The sequence below is a fragment of the Uranotaenia lowii genome, chromosome 2, assembly GCF_029784155.1.
Source record: "Uranotaenia lowii strain MFRU-FL chromosome 2, ASM2978415v1, whole genome shotgun sequence".
Taxonomy (NCBI): Eukaryota; Metazoa; Arthropoda; class Insecta; order Diptera; family Culicidae; genus Uranotaenia; species Uranotaenia lowii.
In genome coordinates, this window is record NC_073692.1 from 247,462,105 (window position 1) to 247,480,646 (window position 18,542).

At 34.4% G+C, this 18,542-nt stretch overlaps 1 protein-coding gene across 1 annotated transcript in view; it reads left to right on the plus strand.

The window, feature by feature from the left end:
• Positions 1 to 2,118: 2,118 nt before the first annotated feature.
• Positions 2,119 to 18,542, plus strand: part of LOC129742483 (protein Wnt-5-like) — a 53,667-nt gene continuing 37,243 nt past the window's right edge. The window contains exon 1 of the mRNA XM_055734384.1: positions 2,119 to 3,835. Within this exon, the coding sequence (XP_055590359.1) occupies positions 3,720 to 3,835 (116 nt within the window). The 5' untranslated portion in view covers positions 2,119 to 3,719. The remainder of the gene's footprint in view (positions 3,836 to 18,542) is intronic.

The window sequence follows — 18,542 nt, forward strand, 5'->3', positions numbered from 1 at the left end:
ATCATATTTTCAACGAAATTGGTTCTTTTTAATGTTTAAAACATGGATTGACTTATTAAATAATTTCTTTTGACATTTCTCTTCAATTTTTCTTTATTCAAATGTTCAAAATTTTGAAGACTCATCGTTACTCATTTATATCATGATTAAATAATAAACAGGGAACACGTCAAATTTTAATGTTTCTGATCAAATGTGGATAGTCGTTACCTGAATTTTTCAATTGAAATTGTTTAAAATAATAATAATAAAATTTAATGTTTTTATATGTGATCATATTCTCTCCATTCCTCTTGAAAAAAGTGGTAAAACGTTCTATTTGGACTTGTTTTCTTCAATATGGTTCTATTCAACATTTTAGTAATTACAATCTTTTTCGGAATTTTTCTCCAAAATATTTAAACTGTTACATTTTTATTGGTTTTTAAATTCCTACAAAAATATGATTTAGAACACCAGTTTGAATATCATTTCGAAATTTTCATATAATTGAACAACAACTATTAGAGATATGAAAATGGAAATCAACTTGATAGCACTGACCACACTGACTTGACTCTTAGAACAAACATTCAACCATTTTCTGTCTAATTTTTTGTTGTCAGCTTTTGCAGGATCGCAATACCGACGGTAGGTGGCGAACCTGAAAAATTTGACAAAAAATGCCCTGTAGGAAAAATGGTCCTGTTTAGCCCGATTTTATCGTAGAAATTGCGTGTTTTATTTTTAAAGTTGGGTGGCATTTTCTAACTGGGATAGCATTTCTTCAAATCGATCGATGCGCACTCTGGAATCGACATTGCGTTCTGTTGGAAATTTTTTTTTTTTTGTTTTTTTTTTCTGGAAAAATTATCCAGAAAACGAAATCGAGTGTCCAGTCAGTATGGTCAGTGTTGATAGATTGACTTCTAATGTGTTTGAGTCATTATCACCTTTCAAAAATGTTTTTTTTCCTGGTTTAAAAGTTTTAACAAATATAAATTATATTTCAGGTGAAAAAGCTATCAGCATAACACCAGTCAAAAGTGATTCCATATTATTTCCTTTCCCCCACATTCCATACAAATTTTTTTTGCAAGGATGCAGAGGTGACCTCGGTCCTAAAGCACAAAGTTGTTCTTTTATTCCTTTCTCATTTTTTCTATCCTATCAATTGACTACTAGGACGTGGCCGGCGCCGTTATTGATGTTTAAACAGAGAGTATCAGTTTTGTGCATTGTGAATGTGTAGCTAATCAAAGGTTCCGTTCATTTGACCTCTGAGCAAAATTGATGGCCTCGGTCAATTACGGAGTAGCAACCATTGGCAATGGAACTTGTTCTACTGAGCCACGCCTGCGAACTTGGAATCCGAAATGTATTGACTTGTATTTTAACCAAATTAAGAAATCAATTACAGAGTATACTAGAATACTTATAAATTCTTCATACAGATATCTTAAGGAGCATTTCGGGTTCAATGATTCAAGGTGGATGTGAGTAGTCAATCAAGCTAAGCTAAGCAAAGCTTAATATTAGTATTTTTTTAATTTTATATTTTTTTTGCCAGGAATTTACCACAATGTGGCATTCTTCCCTAGAACACTCTATATACGACCGTGGTTATCTTATGATACATCGACTGAATGTTCTTGGTTAGCGGATCTTAACGCCCCGATATTATTTGGAAGTTGAAATCCAGTTAAGTGGTGGGATTCATCAGAAACACCATCCCAAACTGAAATAATGTCTTGCTTTCGACTACAACTGGTATTCCCATCGATGGTGACAGTATGTCGTGATCAGACAAATAATAAATTGGATTTTATTCCACAATATATCACAAAAAGTTGGTCGCATTGGTTCTTCTCTTACAAAACAACATGAAAAGCAGCTTTCTGTGATAAATGTCAACACCTGTTCAGAAGATTATTGATTCGTTCAAATTTTGGATGTCCTCGCAGGATTTGCTCTCCCGGCGTAGAACTCTAACTTTTTCTCCTAACATCAAGAGAAAGCATAGGGAAGCATATTTCGGTGGTGGGGATGAATTATGTTTTCATCAGGCACCTCACAGCAAGATCCGAGCGGCATCAGCTACCGCTTGAGACTTTGCTTTCAGTTAACAGTTGAGGTTTGTCGAGTGTAGAGGCTGTCGAATTCCAGTTCCGTCGTTTGGAAAAAGCGGTTGTGTTTTGAGTTGAAATGACCAAGGTTGATTCTTGCTGCTCCCTTCCCTAGTGTGTGTCACGCTTTGATCGGTGATTTGTGCTTTGTGGTACCTCTTTTGGGTCGGTTCACACAGCCCGCCAAAGGCCTGATACCTGGCCAGCCTCCAAAGTTGCCGCCGCCAGTCGTATTGATGAATGTACAAACCGAAAAGTGAACGCAAGTAGTAGGAATTAAAAGATAGAGAGAGAGGAAGCATTATCTCGTCTTCTTCCTCCTGCGTTCGGCATTTTATTTGAATGTTGAGAAATCAAAGCGAGTGCCGTGCAAAAGCGAATGAAAAATGAAGGAATCAAATCAAAATAATAACATGTTGATTTGAAGCGCTATAAAAGTTTAACAGAAGGAGAACAGTGTATAAGAGAATATGTTTAACCGAATCGAAGCGCTAGTAGCTAAGGGGTGAATCCAAATGAATAGAGTTTACAGTGCACATGCTGTGAATGGAAGTGGAGCATCATCGGCTATCAATTCGCGCGCGCCTTTTCCAACTGATGAATAGAATCGTTGCCGAAATCAATCGAAACGTTGTAGCCGCCGCTATTGGCCACCTTTGTTGAAGCCGCCGACGCCGCCGCTTCTGCCTTATGTTGTCCAAAGCATTATAGTGTTGACTTCATTGATCCCGACAATTTTTTGCCAAAACTGCATCTGGGGAAATGTGATGCCGATTCATTGGAACTGGTTCGTGAAGTCCCACAAGCGTGTGTCAGAAGAAACGTTGAAGGAAGAAAACAAGGAGTGTGTGATGTGAAAAGTCACTTAAGAACGTGTGCAAAATGAATAAATCGAATTAAGCAAAATGCATACAATTAATTACGGGGTATAAAGCGTCGCTAGTAATTGTGCGAGGGAATACCGTTGAACCCATGAATCTTGACACCGACTGGAGTGCGAGAGCATAGTAATATCCCAAGTTTGCCACATTCATCGTCTCCGGAAGGTGTGCTTTTGGTTTGTGATGCAGCCTGCAACATCTGGTCTCATGCATCAGGCGGAGGGCTTTTAGGTTGTATCCCGTTCGCCGCGATGTCTGAACCGACTACATCGAGACACTGCCTCTTTACGCCTCGCGCTTAAATGAAAGATCGCCAAGATACGAGTGCCACAGCCGTATTTTGTCTGCTTAAAGTACGACCTCCAATGCAAAGCAAAGTTTCCTTTCGGTTCGCTTGCAATGCTTTTTTCTACTGATCCTATTAATTCCACCGTCTTGGCTAAGTGCTTTTAATGATCAGTGCGGGATTTGCCGGGATAAAGAATAAGATCACGAAATAATGAATTGAAAGAAATTATCCACATTTCAATCAACTCCATGTGCACGTTTTAAGAATGGTTGCGAAACAGTGCAAGAGTGAAACACTGAGAGTACATTCCAAATTATAATAATAATGTTTCCATAAATGTTCAGCGGCATAACACCTCTACGTGGATAATTTCTTTGTTACAGTTTTAAGAGTGTTGAACGCCAAGAAAAGTGAAAACCGGCAATCAAAGTAAATCATTCGAAAATGGCCTCCAAAAACACGCAACCGAATCTGTGGATTATTCTCGTTCTTGTGGTAACACTTACTTGTGCTGACTTTGGCTACGGGCATAATTATGGGCAAGGTGTGCCGACATGGATGTAAGTACAGCAAATTTTCATTCAATCTTTACGTTTTTGCAGAGGTTGTTCCGCATATTTCATAAGTTTTCATATGCTACCACTGTGTTAGATGTGGTATAGTAGAATAAAAGAAAATTAGAGTAGATTCGGAAGAAAGTCCTACACCTTTAGCAAACGTTCTTTACGTTGAGTTCATGTTAGATAACATTAATGCATACGAGCCTTGTAGTGTAAAACCAACCTGATTTTGGCACCTTAATTAGGGGAAAATCTACACACTATACACAGTCAAACACGGCAAATGTCATGAAATCAACTCGAAGATTCGCAAAATTTGAAATATTCAATTGTGTAGGATGTCATATAATATGAAAAATTTCCGATAGCCTTGGACAGGTAAATCTTAAGAAATCTTATGTCCTAGGTAATAGAGATTCTCTACACCCATGGAAAAGGTATAAAAAATCCAATGCATGCTAGGCAAATCTCTTGCACTGGAAGGAAAGCGATATGATTGGAAAAGCACTACTGGCATAAAGACTCGAGCTCCCAAGCCAAATCATTCATGACCACTACATTCAAGCAAAACAAGAAAAACATTTTATGGGTTTTTCATCTGATTGGATAATTTATCTTAAAACATATATAGTGAAAATCGAACTCATTGCAGTGGACAGTGGACTGAGTCGATTTGGGGTCATTTTTAAATTTCTCAAACCCTGGGGTCTAGAAAGCTTCGTTTCGGTTCAAAACTTATCCACATTTTATTGCAGGATTTTTAGTAACGTTTAGATGAGTAAATTTAGACTTTCAGGTTTGTATGGGAAAGCTGAAAACTTTGCACTGAAAAATCAACATCATTTTTGTTTCTTCTGAGGAACCGAGCCTGCTTATGGTTTTTGTGCAAATTTATATATTCTCCTAAAGAAATTTTCCGCAGAACAATTTTGTCGAAGACTTTTACTTTGAATCTTATAAGGCAAAAAAGTTATTAGCTGTTTGACAGGGGTATGTCTTTTAGCATTGATAAACAATAAATTCTATTGGCATCACATTGAATTAAATATGATAATGTTACCAACGAGTCTAAAGTTGTCGATGAAACGAAATTTTCTCTAAAAATGTCATCTAAAAATGATCATACGCAAAAGTGAAGTTCAGACGATCGATAGCAAATTTATTCAATACGGTAATAAGGTAATAAAATCTCCGTACAATTATCATTTTTCAAATTATTTTATGGAATTATCGGTGATGGTTAAAGAGTTGAAATAAAAGACGGATAGATGATCAGAAGAAAAATTCTAAGGGGCCATTAAAATATTACGTAACGCGTTTAGGGGGGTAGGGGGTGTAAGAGTTTGTTACGCTTTGTGAATTTAGGATAGAAAATATGAGTTGAATGTGTTACGTAGGGGGTGGGGGGGTTGAGAGCTATCGAAAATTGCGTTACGTAATATTTGAACGGCCCCTAAGGTAGTGAAAAGAGTGAAGAGCATTTGAAACAGAAGCTTGACCACATACTAAATTCTTTGACCTTAAGAATTTTCTTCTGATCTTCTATCCGTCTTTCATTTCAACTCAACTCTTAAACCCTCACCGATAAAGCCGCAAAATAACTTTAAAAAACAAATTCACGGTAATTTCTCTCTTCCTAAAAAAAGAATAATATAACTATAATAAATTAATTACTTTTTTTATTTTTCCAAAATTTTATATATGGAGAATAACTCAAAAACTGTTCTACTGAATTTTTTTCAATTAAAAATGTCCACGATGTTTCAAGAAAAAAAAATTAAAATAAAATACGATTATTCCATTTTTCTATACATTAATTGTTGCAAATTTGTTACTTTATGAAACGAAGGGTTAGATATGTTTCTATCCTCGCTCATTTTCAATACCTGTCATTTCCCTCTAATCTTTGATTGGTTCTAAATCGTAAAGTAAATTGATTGATTTTAAAACGAAAAAAATGATTGATTGGTTCTAAAACGAAAAAGAAATTATTTGTTGGTTTTATAATAATAAAGCACAATTTCCCCAATTGTGCATCTCCGTGTCCCTATTCACCCTATTTACGCCACTTCTTTTCTAAGCAATGATTTTTGATTATCAACTTGTTACAGTAAAACTACGAAAACCATTCAAATCGTTAAAAGTTATAAAAATATATACATTAATTTAAAACTTTGTTATAACTGTGGATCTGTGATTATATGAAAACATGCTTGCCACATATGTCAAACTGGAATTAACCTAGAACTTCTCAACAATCAATTTTAATAGGCAACAATGTTATTTCAATTAGAAAATTAATCAAAGTTATTTAACACCTAAAAAGAATCGTAACAGTGTTCATAATTACCCCTTGCAAGTGTACGGGGTAATTATGAACCGACATTTTATTACCACAAGGTGCATCTTAAAATTAAAGCGCTAATGTGGTCTAGTGGATAGGCTGCCGCGAGTCTGGTAACCTAGGCATACTGGGTTCGATTCCCGGTAACAGCAAGAAAAACTTTTGGGTTTGAATCCTATACGTTGCGGACAGGTAATATGTGTTTCATTGTGTAAATAATTATAAATTTCAGAGGAAATGCATCTGGGGTTAATCTGAAGAAACTATTGCAAGCGGAGTGGATTGCCAATCATTGTAGGTCTCTGAAGTTTGGATGCTTTCCCTCGACGAACCATCGGCCGTGGAAGCCTGAGAAACAATTCGAAGTCCAAGCCACACAGACATAGGCTGGACCTTGCTACCGATGGGGGAACCATACATACATACATACATACAACGTGCATCTTAAAAATAGGAAAATAAAAATCTTAAATAAATAAGAATCCAGTCATTCATTTTTTTATTACTTTTCAGAATTTGTGCTTTGAAAAAAAAACTTGTTTTAGCTGTTTGTACTGAATACTGTCAATTGTGTACATAATTATCCCATTTGCTCTTTTTTTTTCAACAAAGTAAAACTTCAGTACAGCAGTCAACATATTTTAAAGATTTCTTTGTTACAAAATGTTCGAAAGACTAACGTTACCTACACATCCGAATCCCCTCAGCAAGGATTTTGAAGACCACAGATGCCGCAACGTGAAGCTCAGAGAGACTAATCAACGCTCAAGCTTAAACCTATGTTGTTTCGTTCAAGCAACTGGAAATGGGAAAGCTTCACTTTCAGCAAGCTGATAGAATCAAATTTGAATAACACTCCCCCATATGCTAGCACCATTACGTTTCTAATTTTCCATTTCGTCTGTGCCCGTGCTGATGAGCATAGTAAGATATGAACCCTTTTCTGGAACCTTTTCGTCCCGGCGCCCGCTCAGATTCGTGCCGTGCTAGCTGAGCACACAATCGAGTTCGGGTTGAGCTTGGTTGCTGAAATGTGGGTTACTCCCGCCTCTCGATATAATGAATTTCAAGCAGGAGCATTCAACGCAAGGAAAAGAAGGAAAAATTAATATAAATGAATGAAAAAAATCTTTTTTCATCTAAGCGCACGGGTGTTTACACAGCTGTTCAAACAGTAAAACTCGAGTGACCATGCAAAAGCTTTACATCGGAGGAGCGCTATCATTTTGTATGCCTTCCTGGAAAAGCTCTTACGATCAAATTTAATTAGAGTGGCCAAATAACGCTGTCAAATGAGGTAATTTGCTTGAAACAAGATTCACAACCAAGATAACATGTCAACCATATCAGAATGTGGCATGCATGGACGGACATCGCATGGAGCTTTCTGATGCGAATCTGCTCAGGACATAAGTGAGCCCACACAGAGCTAGTCGAGATGTCTGAGGCCATTTTTCTTGCGAACAAGTTAACTAATATTTGCGTAGCAAAACTGTCATATTCTTAATAAGTTTAAGCTTATTAAATTACGGTTCATAGAGTTAAAGATATTTAAGGGAACAGCAGAGCTTGTAGTCGATTTACCTGGATAATATGCTCACAAGTTATCATATGAATTTTAATATAATTGTATTTATTATATTTTATTATAATTAAGTTCATCGAATACAAATGTTTAAATGCACTGGCCCTTCTATAGGAGCTATCTATCTACACGCTTCGACCAGAAAGAAGAAGGAGAAGAGTGATTGAATTAACACTAAACATACCAACACTTTGTATATACCTATTCATACCGCGAGCGGTCAAATGACGGCAAACACCGTTTTCGCTAAAACTCCCTTGTTTCTCAACCGATTTCTACCAAATTTAAAGTTTTGAAAAGCTTATAACTCGACTCAAATATGTTTTTCAGACAATTTTCAACTACAATCAATAACTTCAAAGTTATTTACAGTACAAAAAAAAATTTATGAAAAAACTTGCTTCAGAACAAAGGTTGTAAATCAGTTATTAAGTGCTCGAAAAAAATTTCACTTAGTGCCTGAGAAAGCTGAAGTTAGAAGCTATATGTTGCACATATGGAAAATTTTTTTTTAAATTTTCTAAGATCATGGCCACAAAAAATGTAAAAAAGTTGTGTAAAACCCGTACTATTAAATCAATCAACCGCCAAAGCTGTTCCTGTTACAGAAAATTTTGAAAAAGTGAATTGAAAAGTAGACGTAATTTGTCACATTTTGGCATCTTTAGATTTTTAAAATACTAAATACATAATTTTTGACGGCTTTTCAAAGGTAGTTGTTTTGCAAACTTTTTATGAATCTGGATTTTCTGAGACAATCCCTACACTTAAATTCAGCTTTGCACTGGATTTTGAGTACGTTAACGTATAGTTTAGGCAATAAAACTATATGCAAAAGAAAGCAAATTTCATACCGGTTCTAGTGATGTAACTGCATTGGCGGTGCGATGCTTGACAAAAATATTATAAATATATTTCTGAAAGTAAAACCAGAATATTTGAGCGATTGCTCGTTTGTTTATTCGTTTCCTTTCACCCGTCTTCGTGTGCAAAATAGCTTTGAGATATTACCACCCACTGCGCCCGTCTGCCAAGCAAGAATTTGTGCTGACTTCTCAAAATTCAGAAACTAGTTCACTGTTTTATTTATCATATTTTTGCCAAGCATTGCACCGCCAATGCAGTTACACCACTAGAATTGGTATGAAATTTGCTTTCTTTTGCATATAGTTTTATTGCCTAAACCTTACGTTAACGTACTCAAAATCCAGTGCAAAGCTGAGCTTAGGTGTAGGAATTGTCTTAGAAAATCCAAAATGATAAAAAGTTCGAAAAACAGCTACCTTTCAAAAGTCGTCATAAATTATGTACTTTGTATTTCAAAAAATCTAAAGATGCCAAAATGTGACAAATTACGTCTACTTTTCAATTCACTTTTTCAAAATTTTCTACTGTAACAGGAACAGCTTTGGCGATCGATTGATTGAAAAGTACGGGTTTTACACAACTTTTTTACATTTTTTGTGGCCATGATCTTAGAAAATTTAAAAAAGAAAATTCCATATGTGCAACATATAGCTTCTAAATTCAGCTTTCTCAGGCACTAAGTGAAATTTTTTTCGAGCACTTAATAACTGATTGACAACCTTTTTCCTGAAGCATGTTTTTTCATAAAATTTTTCTTGTACTGTAAATAACTTTAAAGTTATTGATTGTAGATGAAAATTGTCTGAAAAACATATTTGAGTCGAGTTATAAGCTATTCAAAACTTTAAATTTGATAGAAATCGGTTGAGAAACAAGGGAGTTTTAGCGAAAACGGTGTTTGCCGTCATTTGACCGCTCGCGGTATGAATAGGTATACCACATACGTTATTCGAAAACCGTAACACTTAAAAAAAATTAAAAACGCAAAAATACTTGCATTTCAAAAACAAAAATAGTCCTGTCGTTAAATTTGCGAAAAAACAATTATATAAGGCGTAATCATCGTTTAAAGTTCAAAAACCGTCATTTGACCGCCTCCGGTACGTTAAGTGTTAATAGGAGTAGTAGTTAAATTTAGTTAAATTTTTGTAGCGGCCCACCACACTCCCCCACACCAAAAGGCTCAATTGAGCCCCCTGGTAATGGAGGCTACTGTTCTCAGCATGTCTGGCAGCAATGATAATAAAAGTTAACGCGAGCAAATTTTAATCATGCTGAGAACACAAAAATGTTTGAATGTCGTGGGAGGAAATGTATTATTTAACTTAATTGACTACAATATGAATCTCAATGGAAAATAATTTCCTTTGAAGAGATTCATTATACTATATTTACTATTACACTATTTATTTTTTGTTTATTTTATCAAGTTATGTTCAATAATTTAATATAATAAAATTACAAACTACAAAAAATTTTTAAAGAAAAATACTATTAGAAAATAACGCTACAAATGAACAAAAAGTAAACAAAACAAAGACTGGTTGATGATCGACTGTTTTAATGGTTCAATTTTTCTTTCAAAAGCTGTATCACTTTGGTTTTGAACATGAAACGATTGGTTATATTTTTAATTTCAGTTGGTAAGGTGTTGTATTTAGTAGGTCCAATAAACGAAATTCTTTTTTGCCCTAATGATGTTGTTGATCGGCTTCGTTGCAAGAAATCTGACTGGCGAGTGTTATGAGTTCGCAACCCCGTAGTAAAATGGAGGTTTTGAATTTTTTCAATTGAGTGTAGATTATCATAGACATATATAACAGTTTGCAAATCACAGAGTTCAGATATTGGAAGAACGTTATGCGTTCTTAAAGAGTATAGCTGAAGGGTAGGGAATAACAAAGGGAGCTTTAAGATGTTTTTCAAGCATCTATTCTGGAGCGTTTGAAGTTTCTGTAGGTGGGACAAAGAGGCTCTTCCCCATATCATAATAAGGTAGTTCAAATGAGAGTGAATAAACGCAAAATAAAATTTAAAGAGAACATGTTGTGGAACAAAATTTCTCAGTTTCCAAAGAACACCGCAAAGAGGAGTAATTTTTTTTCCAGGTGTTCAATTTGACGATTCCATGAAAGAGTTTCATCTAAGTAAATTCCTAAGTATTTGAAACAACTAACTCTCTCAATCGTATTACCATTCATAGTTGGGTCATTAGTACGAGGCAGTTTTTTATGTGAAGAACGAAACAACATGTATTTGGTTTTTGTATAATTAAGTGAAAGTAGGTTTGAATTGAAATATTTTGAAAGCAGTTTTAGGTCGTCTTCTATGTGCTGAATTATAATATCAGGTGAAGTTTCTGAATAAAAAATTGCTGTATCATCGGCAAATAAACGTGCTGTGCCTTTAAGTTGAAGGTTACATAAATCATTTACATATAAGAGGAAAAGTAATGGCCCGATATTACTCCCTTGTGGTACACCGATATCAATATTTCTTAATTCGCTTCTTGTATTTTCAATAGCCACAAACTGCTTGCGATCTTCTAAGTAGCTACGAAGGATATTATTTGCTGTTCCTCTTATACCGTATTTATGCAATTTGGACAATAATATGTCATGATTTAGAGTGTCGAAAGCTTTTTTGAGATCCAAAAACAATGCCCCAACAATATTTTTTGACTCTATTTTACATATGATAGAGTCCACTAATTCTGAGATGGCAATTTGAGTGCTCGAACCTGATCTAAATCCATATTGCAGTTTATAGAGTATATTGTTCTGATTTAGAAAGTCTACAATTCTGTTAACAAGAAGCTTCTCGAACACTTTACTAAAAACGCTTAAGGTCGAGATAGGACGATAGTTATTGACGTCAAGCGAATCGCCAGCCTTAAAAACAAGGATAACTTTCGCAATTTTTAGACAGTTCGGGAAAACTCCTGACTCTAAAATTTGGTTAAAATACTGTGTGAGTATGTACGAGAATGTTTCATGGTTATTTTTTAGGACATTAACAGGGAAGCCATCTGGTCCATGACCCTTTTTATTTTTAAGTGAAAAAATAACTAATCGAACCTCGTTTACATTAGCGGGTCGTAAGAAGATTGTATTTTCTACCTGTGCGATTTGAGACAAATGATCATTTTCAGTGTCTATTGGAATCTCTTTAGCAAGGTTCTTTCCAATTGTGGAAAAGTGTTTGTTAAATTTCTCACAAATCTGTGTAATATTGGTTATAACACCTCTTTCATCTGAAAGGTTGATTGAGGAAGTCTTTTTAGATTTACCTAAGAGCGTATTTATGTTTCTCCAAAGCTTAGAATGCGGAGAATTATTTAATAAGCGCTCGTAATAGAGCCTTTTACATTCTTGTTTTTTTTGAACTCACTTTTTATTTAAATGAATTAACATCTCTTTTAAATTGATATCATTAGGATGCTTTTTTGATCGTTTTAAATAATTATCTTTTATTTTGATGAGTGTCCAAAGGTCAAATGTCATCCACGGACAGCAATTACCTTTAAGTTTTACCCTTTTATTAAGTGTTCGAGTAGAAACTTTCACAAAGCGATTGTAAGTTGATGTGATTTCTTGTAGGCCTTCATCAACACTTTCTGGAAGTTGAATACTGTTTAAATAATTCACAAATAAGCTGTTTAGTTTATAGTTGTCAACTATCTCTTTTCTTAGAATTGTTACATTTTTATCACCTAATAAATTGAAGGATGTGAGTATTTGTAAATGGTCACTAACATCAGAAAAGATTGTATCATTTTTCAATCGATCTAAGTCAATTTGCTTCGATATTACGTGATCTAGAATATTCCGAGTTGTTGGCCTAGTAGGAAAGGTGTTTGTACAAGCGTATCCAAAAGATTCTAAGATAGATCTATATTTTGCTACGGTATTTAGATTAACCAGATTCACAGGAACGTTTGAATCACCTACAATAAAGCAGGAGTGATTATCAGCAACAGACGTTAGAAGAGATTCAATTTGATCACAAAACTTGTTAAACGAAAATGCAGGGGGTCTGTATACGCCATGAACACAAATTACTTGACCACTTGTACAAATTTCGACACTAATTCGGTGAAAGCCATCAATATTTATATTTTCAGTAGTTTTAAAATTCAAATTTGTTTTTATATACATAGCTAGGCCTCCATATGGTTGATCACGGCAAGAGAAAATAGATGTGTATCCCGGAATGTTGTAAATACAACAGTTATCTTTACCAAGCCAAGTTTCACAAATAACAATAACATCGATACAAACATTAAAATGATCAATAGTCTGTAATATGCAATCAAATTTATCTAAGTTATTCATACTACGTACATTCCATTGCAATTCTAAATTCTAAAGGATCTTGGATCATTATTAAAACTACTTAAATTAAAATCTTCTACATTTTCGTGGTATCTATTAATTAGACTATCCATTGAATAAAATATATAAAAGTTATTAAACAGTTGTAAATTTAAGATCTTATTTTGATCGTGGATCAGCATTGTTCCTTTTTCGTTTGGGTGAAGGACTTTCATTTGGAATCGTAAATGTGTTATTTCCTTGCTGAGTGACATGCATGCTCATATAACGATTCATTTCGAGTTTAGTTTTAATTATATCAGGTTTTGAATTATCTGTTTGTTTGACCAGAATGGCACCATTTCTTCCGATTCTAGCGATCAAACTTAATAAAACAACCTGCAGCATGCAGATTCTCAACATCCTGAAACATCATTGCACTGAGGGGTTCATTGAAGCCACACGAAGTTCGGTGAATTTGTGTGATAGCAACGAATTAAAAGAGGTAAAATAAATCTTATTTCAACTAACTGCTCATAATATACTGTAAAACGAGTCTTAAATTTAATAATTAGAAGAGACAAATAACACGAGGCAACAAAATTTACATTTTTCCGAGATGCAAAGAATTTATAAGCTTATTTTGAATATGAATATGATTTTTTCTGATTTCATCTGTTTTTATATCAGCTCAAACTTCTGAGATACCGCCAACTGGAGCATCATGCAAATCTTTTCAACTTCAATGGCTTCTATTTAAAAACTTAATGACCACAGATTATCATACCGCGTGAACATCAAGAGTTTTAAGGTTGATGGGACCTCAAATTGAGGTAATCAGAAAAATTACTTGTTTCTCCAGTTATTTTTTAATTTACTAAAACCTCCTATTTTTAAGCTACTAAGAAAAAGGGATAAGTTGCAACAAACTTTGTTTTGAATGAAAAATCAAATGAAAACGTTTGAAAATTTAAAGTTTTTGATATACCGTAAACTGGGGGAACTTTGATCACTTTTTTCATTTATTCTTGAATATTTTTGAAGGGGTTACTTTTTCGAAATACCTAAAAGTTTAAAAACACTTACTGAGGTGAGGAGTAAAAAACATGATAATTGATTGCAGTAAATTCAAACGACATTGGTGGTTATAATTAAATGTTTGTTACAAAACCAGGTTTCGAGTTTCGGGGTAACATTGATCACTATGGTTTTTAAGTACCTCAACATTTTTTCACAGAAGGCATAAACATTAATAATAGTAATTTTTGTTAGGACTAAACGGAATTTTCTAACATTTTTTTTTCAAAAACAAAAACAACAAAAGATGGACAATGCTGCTGCATACATCTAGGGGTAAAAATTATAAACATCTCTCAATTTTTTTTTTGCCTCAAAAACAAATGAAACTTTGCCTTTATGCAGTTCCCTAGGTCCTCGCACTGTTCCCATGTTCTTTTTTTCTTCAAATAAAACCATTTGATAGGGTTTAAGCCATTTTTACTATACGGGCTTTCTCATAGAAAATCACCGTTTTTTTTCAATATCCAAGACTTATCACCAAATGAACATAAACATAACACATTAACTAAACCTAAACAAAGAAAAAAAGGTGCATTTTCACATAAAACAACCCATTAGCTCCTAATTGCATTAATTTGATCAGGAGAGCTGTTTGTTTGTGAGCCTTCGAAAAACTAAATATTTTAAGATTTTAAAATTACATTTTAAGTAATATCAAAACTCTTCAAATAAAAATTAAATGTTGCTTATTTTTAACTCAATTAATAGGCTTTCAAACATAGAAAACCGTTTTCAGATATATTTACTTTTTACTTAGTTAATGATAATTATCTGCAAAAATTTGATGTTGATCAAAGTTCCCCCAGTTTACGGTACCTACTTGTAATGTCATAATCAGTTTTCAAAAAGCAACCCATGTGCGATGTGTAGATGAGTTTATAAACACACTTGAACTCTACCATCATAGTAGGGGAACATGCCCTATTATGCGCCACCTAAGCGAATTGCTGATTTTCTATGTATTCCACGTACAAATTGTGTTGAAAATGGGTGCAATCGTTGAAGAAAAGTGTTTTCTACAAATGCCTATGATATTTTATTGCTCAAATTGCTATAGTTGCTTCAAAAACTTGATATTTAAAAACCATATTCAAAGCCACAGAACAAAACTGTGTTGCAAATACGCGCCGCTGTGTATTTAATATGCGCCTAGCAGCCGAACACACCCGAAAGCAGCCGAAGACCGAAAACACACCAATACTTACAGACACTTTGACTGAAAAGAAAATCAAAATGGACTAATCAAAATTTTGAAAAAAATGAAAAGTAGATTTTTTGGGCTGAATTAACGCTCAAAATATGGTTTTAGACTTTTTGTTCATTTTCAATGAAAATTGGCCATTTTGAAAAATTCATGCTATTTTCAGCCTACTACGATTGGCGCGTTATAACGAGCGCATGGGCCGTGATAGAACATACCCATAAAAAGCATACCTTTGCGAGTTCAGTATGATTTTTTAGCATAAAATCATAGTTTAGATTCTCCTCTATCGATGTGTCAGAAAATATTGTCTTATTCGTTTTTCTCTGCTTGGTGACACCTTATTGAAAGTGTTTTAAAATTTAGATCAAAATGACAAAAAACCTAAATTGTGAAACTATCACGACACAGGGGCATTTTAAGGAAAAATTCATACTTGCCATGACCAATCACAGCATTTAGAACAAATTGGTAATATTTTGCAGGCTTCAAATGTTTCAGATTCTTCAAAACAAAGGTGGCGCGTATTAGCCAAATGGGGCGTTATATGAACTTTTCCCCTACGTGTTGAACTTTCTCATTTGGAAACATATTTGAACTCAAGTGTAGTGTGCAAGATCGAGTTCATGTTCAAAATGGGTATGCACTCGCATGTTTAGAATGCAATCACAGCAATCAAGCATTGGTATAAAATATCCTGTTCACAGTATTTGTTTTGAATTTGACTATTTACAATGAACTTCTAATGCACTGCGACGTTCGAAGTTTTTGTGAGTGATGTTATCAAGTAGATTGACCGGGTCTCTAATGAGGATCGCAGATTATGATCGTGCTGAGAAGATTGTTACGGAGGCGGTCGGGGAGGATTCAAGGAAGGGTATAAGGCGATCATCGAGCAGTATCGTTGCAGGAAAATTTTAATGCCTTATGAGAGCTTTTTTTAATTATTCATTTAAACATTTTTTAGATAAGCTGTGATAAGAAACGGATTGTATGGAATCATTTCCGATAGAATCTGGCTGATTCAGTTTTGGGTGATATTATGCTATTAAGGCGCCACCTCAAAAACGACAGACGACAATTTGGATCTGGAAAGTTTAGTCTAGGCCACAACTCGGCAACCTTTGAAGTCGGAAGAGCCTAAAATTGAAATATTTCAAGTTAATCAGTACAGTAAGAAAAAAATCAAAAAAAATACGTTGAACATTACTTCCCAGTTCCACAGCCCCCCAGAATTGAAATAATCAGATGGCACATTTTGTTCCCCTTTATTATTGTGCTTATTACATTAACGAACACTCAAATTCTTTCATACTATGTTATAAGCTGATAAATTTTTTTTTGAAAAATATCACTGTAGCTAAACAGCTTTGAATTACCCGAACGATTGAAAGATGAAAAGAAGAGAATGAGTTTTCATTAATAGGCGCTTCTTACTCAATGAATTATCTTATTTCGAAAAAATTTGCATACGTGCCAAATTTCATGAAAAAACATGAACAGTCTTCGAGATATTTTATGTTTCACATTGATTTTATAAAACTTTAAAACCTCTTTCTCCTCTTTTAAAATTGGGGAGATATAGATATAGATACTGTAAATGGTCAGCCTTAAATCAGACTTAGCTGAGTATCGTAAGGAAACTCTGGAACAACTGAATTTGAATCTCGTGTAATTCATATACGAGATAGAAATCGGAGCGATATGATATGATGCTTTATGTGACTCATAACACATAAATCATCAAAAGCAGTAAACTTCCCACTTCTTCATACTGGATAAAGTTTTTTACGGCATCGAAAAATATAGAAATTTGTACATCTATCGCTGGATTTTTCTAATATTCTCTAAGAATCAAAAATTTACAAAAAAAACTATCTAAGAAACTTGTCATGATCATTTTGTTATCATTGTTGTCTGTTTGACGGTATATAGGATCATGTATAAAATAGGTGATCTTTTTTGGCAAAACTATAAAACATTTTTAAAAAAATTGGAAATAAAAACAAATTTGTTTTTGCTAGAAACCAGCAAAATTTTTCTGGTTTTCAACCCGCTGACTTTCCAGATAAATTTTTTCAGCAATTTGAATTGTTGGAAACGATCAGAAAATTCAGCAATCTCATATTTATCAATATGCTCATTTAGGAACACTTCCCCCTTACAAAATTAAAAAAGCAACAATTATTTTATACGTTTTTTTGGAGCAAAACGATATTTACGAATATTTCTAGAACAAGAATAACAAGAACAAGAATAAAAGATTGAAAATGACATGATGGATAGATAAAACGAATGCTTTTTGGAAAAAAAAGTTTATATGTGTTGAAATGCAGCCTGCATCAGGAACAAGGGAAGTTTTTTAATGGAAAGCTTCATAGTTTTAACTGCTTTAAATACACAAGAGGATAACGCTGATCTACTCCGTTTCGAAAACGACACTGAACAAGATGCCAAAAATATATCTGAGATACATTAAAGTTGTGATTTAAAACAGTTCCTACCTCAAGCGAGTAGCCGATTTTCACTCTAAATAAAGTTTGCTACGGGGTACTAAATCATGTTTTCAGAAGACTTGGAGCCCGTAATCATTTTGCTATCATTCAGATTTTTATTGTATACCACACAAAGCTTGCGAGAAAACATATTCATAAGCCCTCTGCAAATAACTCCCTCCTCCTTCAGATCGCTGCAGGTTCCTGTCACAAAAGGACAAAAAGTTGCGCTGAAACCACCAACAGCTCCCACGGCGTTTGCTTATTTGAATTTCCCGTCTGCTAAACTCGAATGTAAACATCGTGTGTTCATAAACGATATGAGGTCGGAATAAGTGAACTTTTTTGGACGGTTTTATCAAGATGAAAGTAGCGGAATCGAGAGCCGAAAAAAATGCAAAGAAGCCATGAGTCAGACAACGTTGAACCGTACATAATATTATTTCTTATGAACATATTCGATCCTGCATTTCTGTATGTATGTTACATAAATGTATGAGCGAGGCGTCCTTCTATCGACGAGTCCTTCAAATATGGAAAGCTTTCGGATACAATCTGTTCCGAGTCCTATACATAGACGATCGAAATTAATACAAGATGGGACTCGGATTCATGTTTAGGGGGCATCACAACCAAATCAACCGGTCGCCCAGTCAGCATCAATTTAAAGAAGCATATTTTGCTGTCATCGATATGCCAACCATAACAATAAAAGTTTATCGGTTGATTTGAATCTCATCACTTCCATTTATTTCGTTTCTCAAGCGGCCGCGTTTTGATGCTGAGCTCCCTGATTGTAAATGGGATGGTGCCGCAAACGGA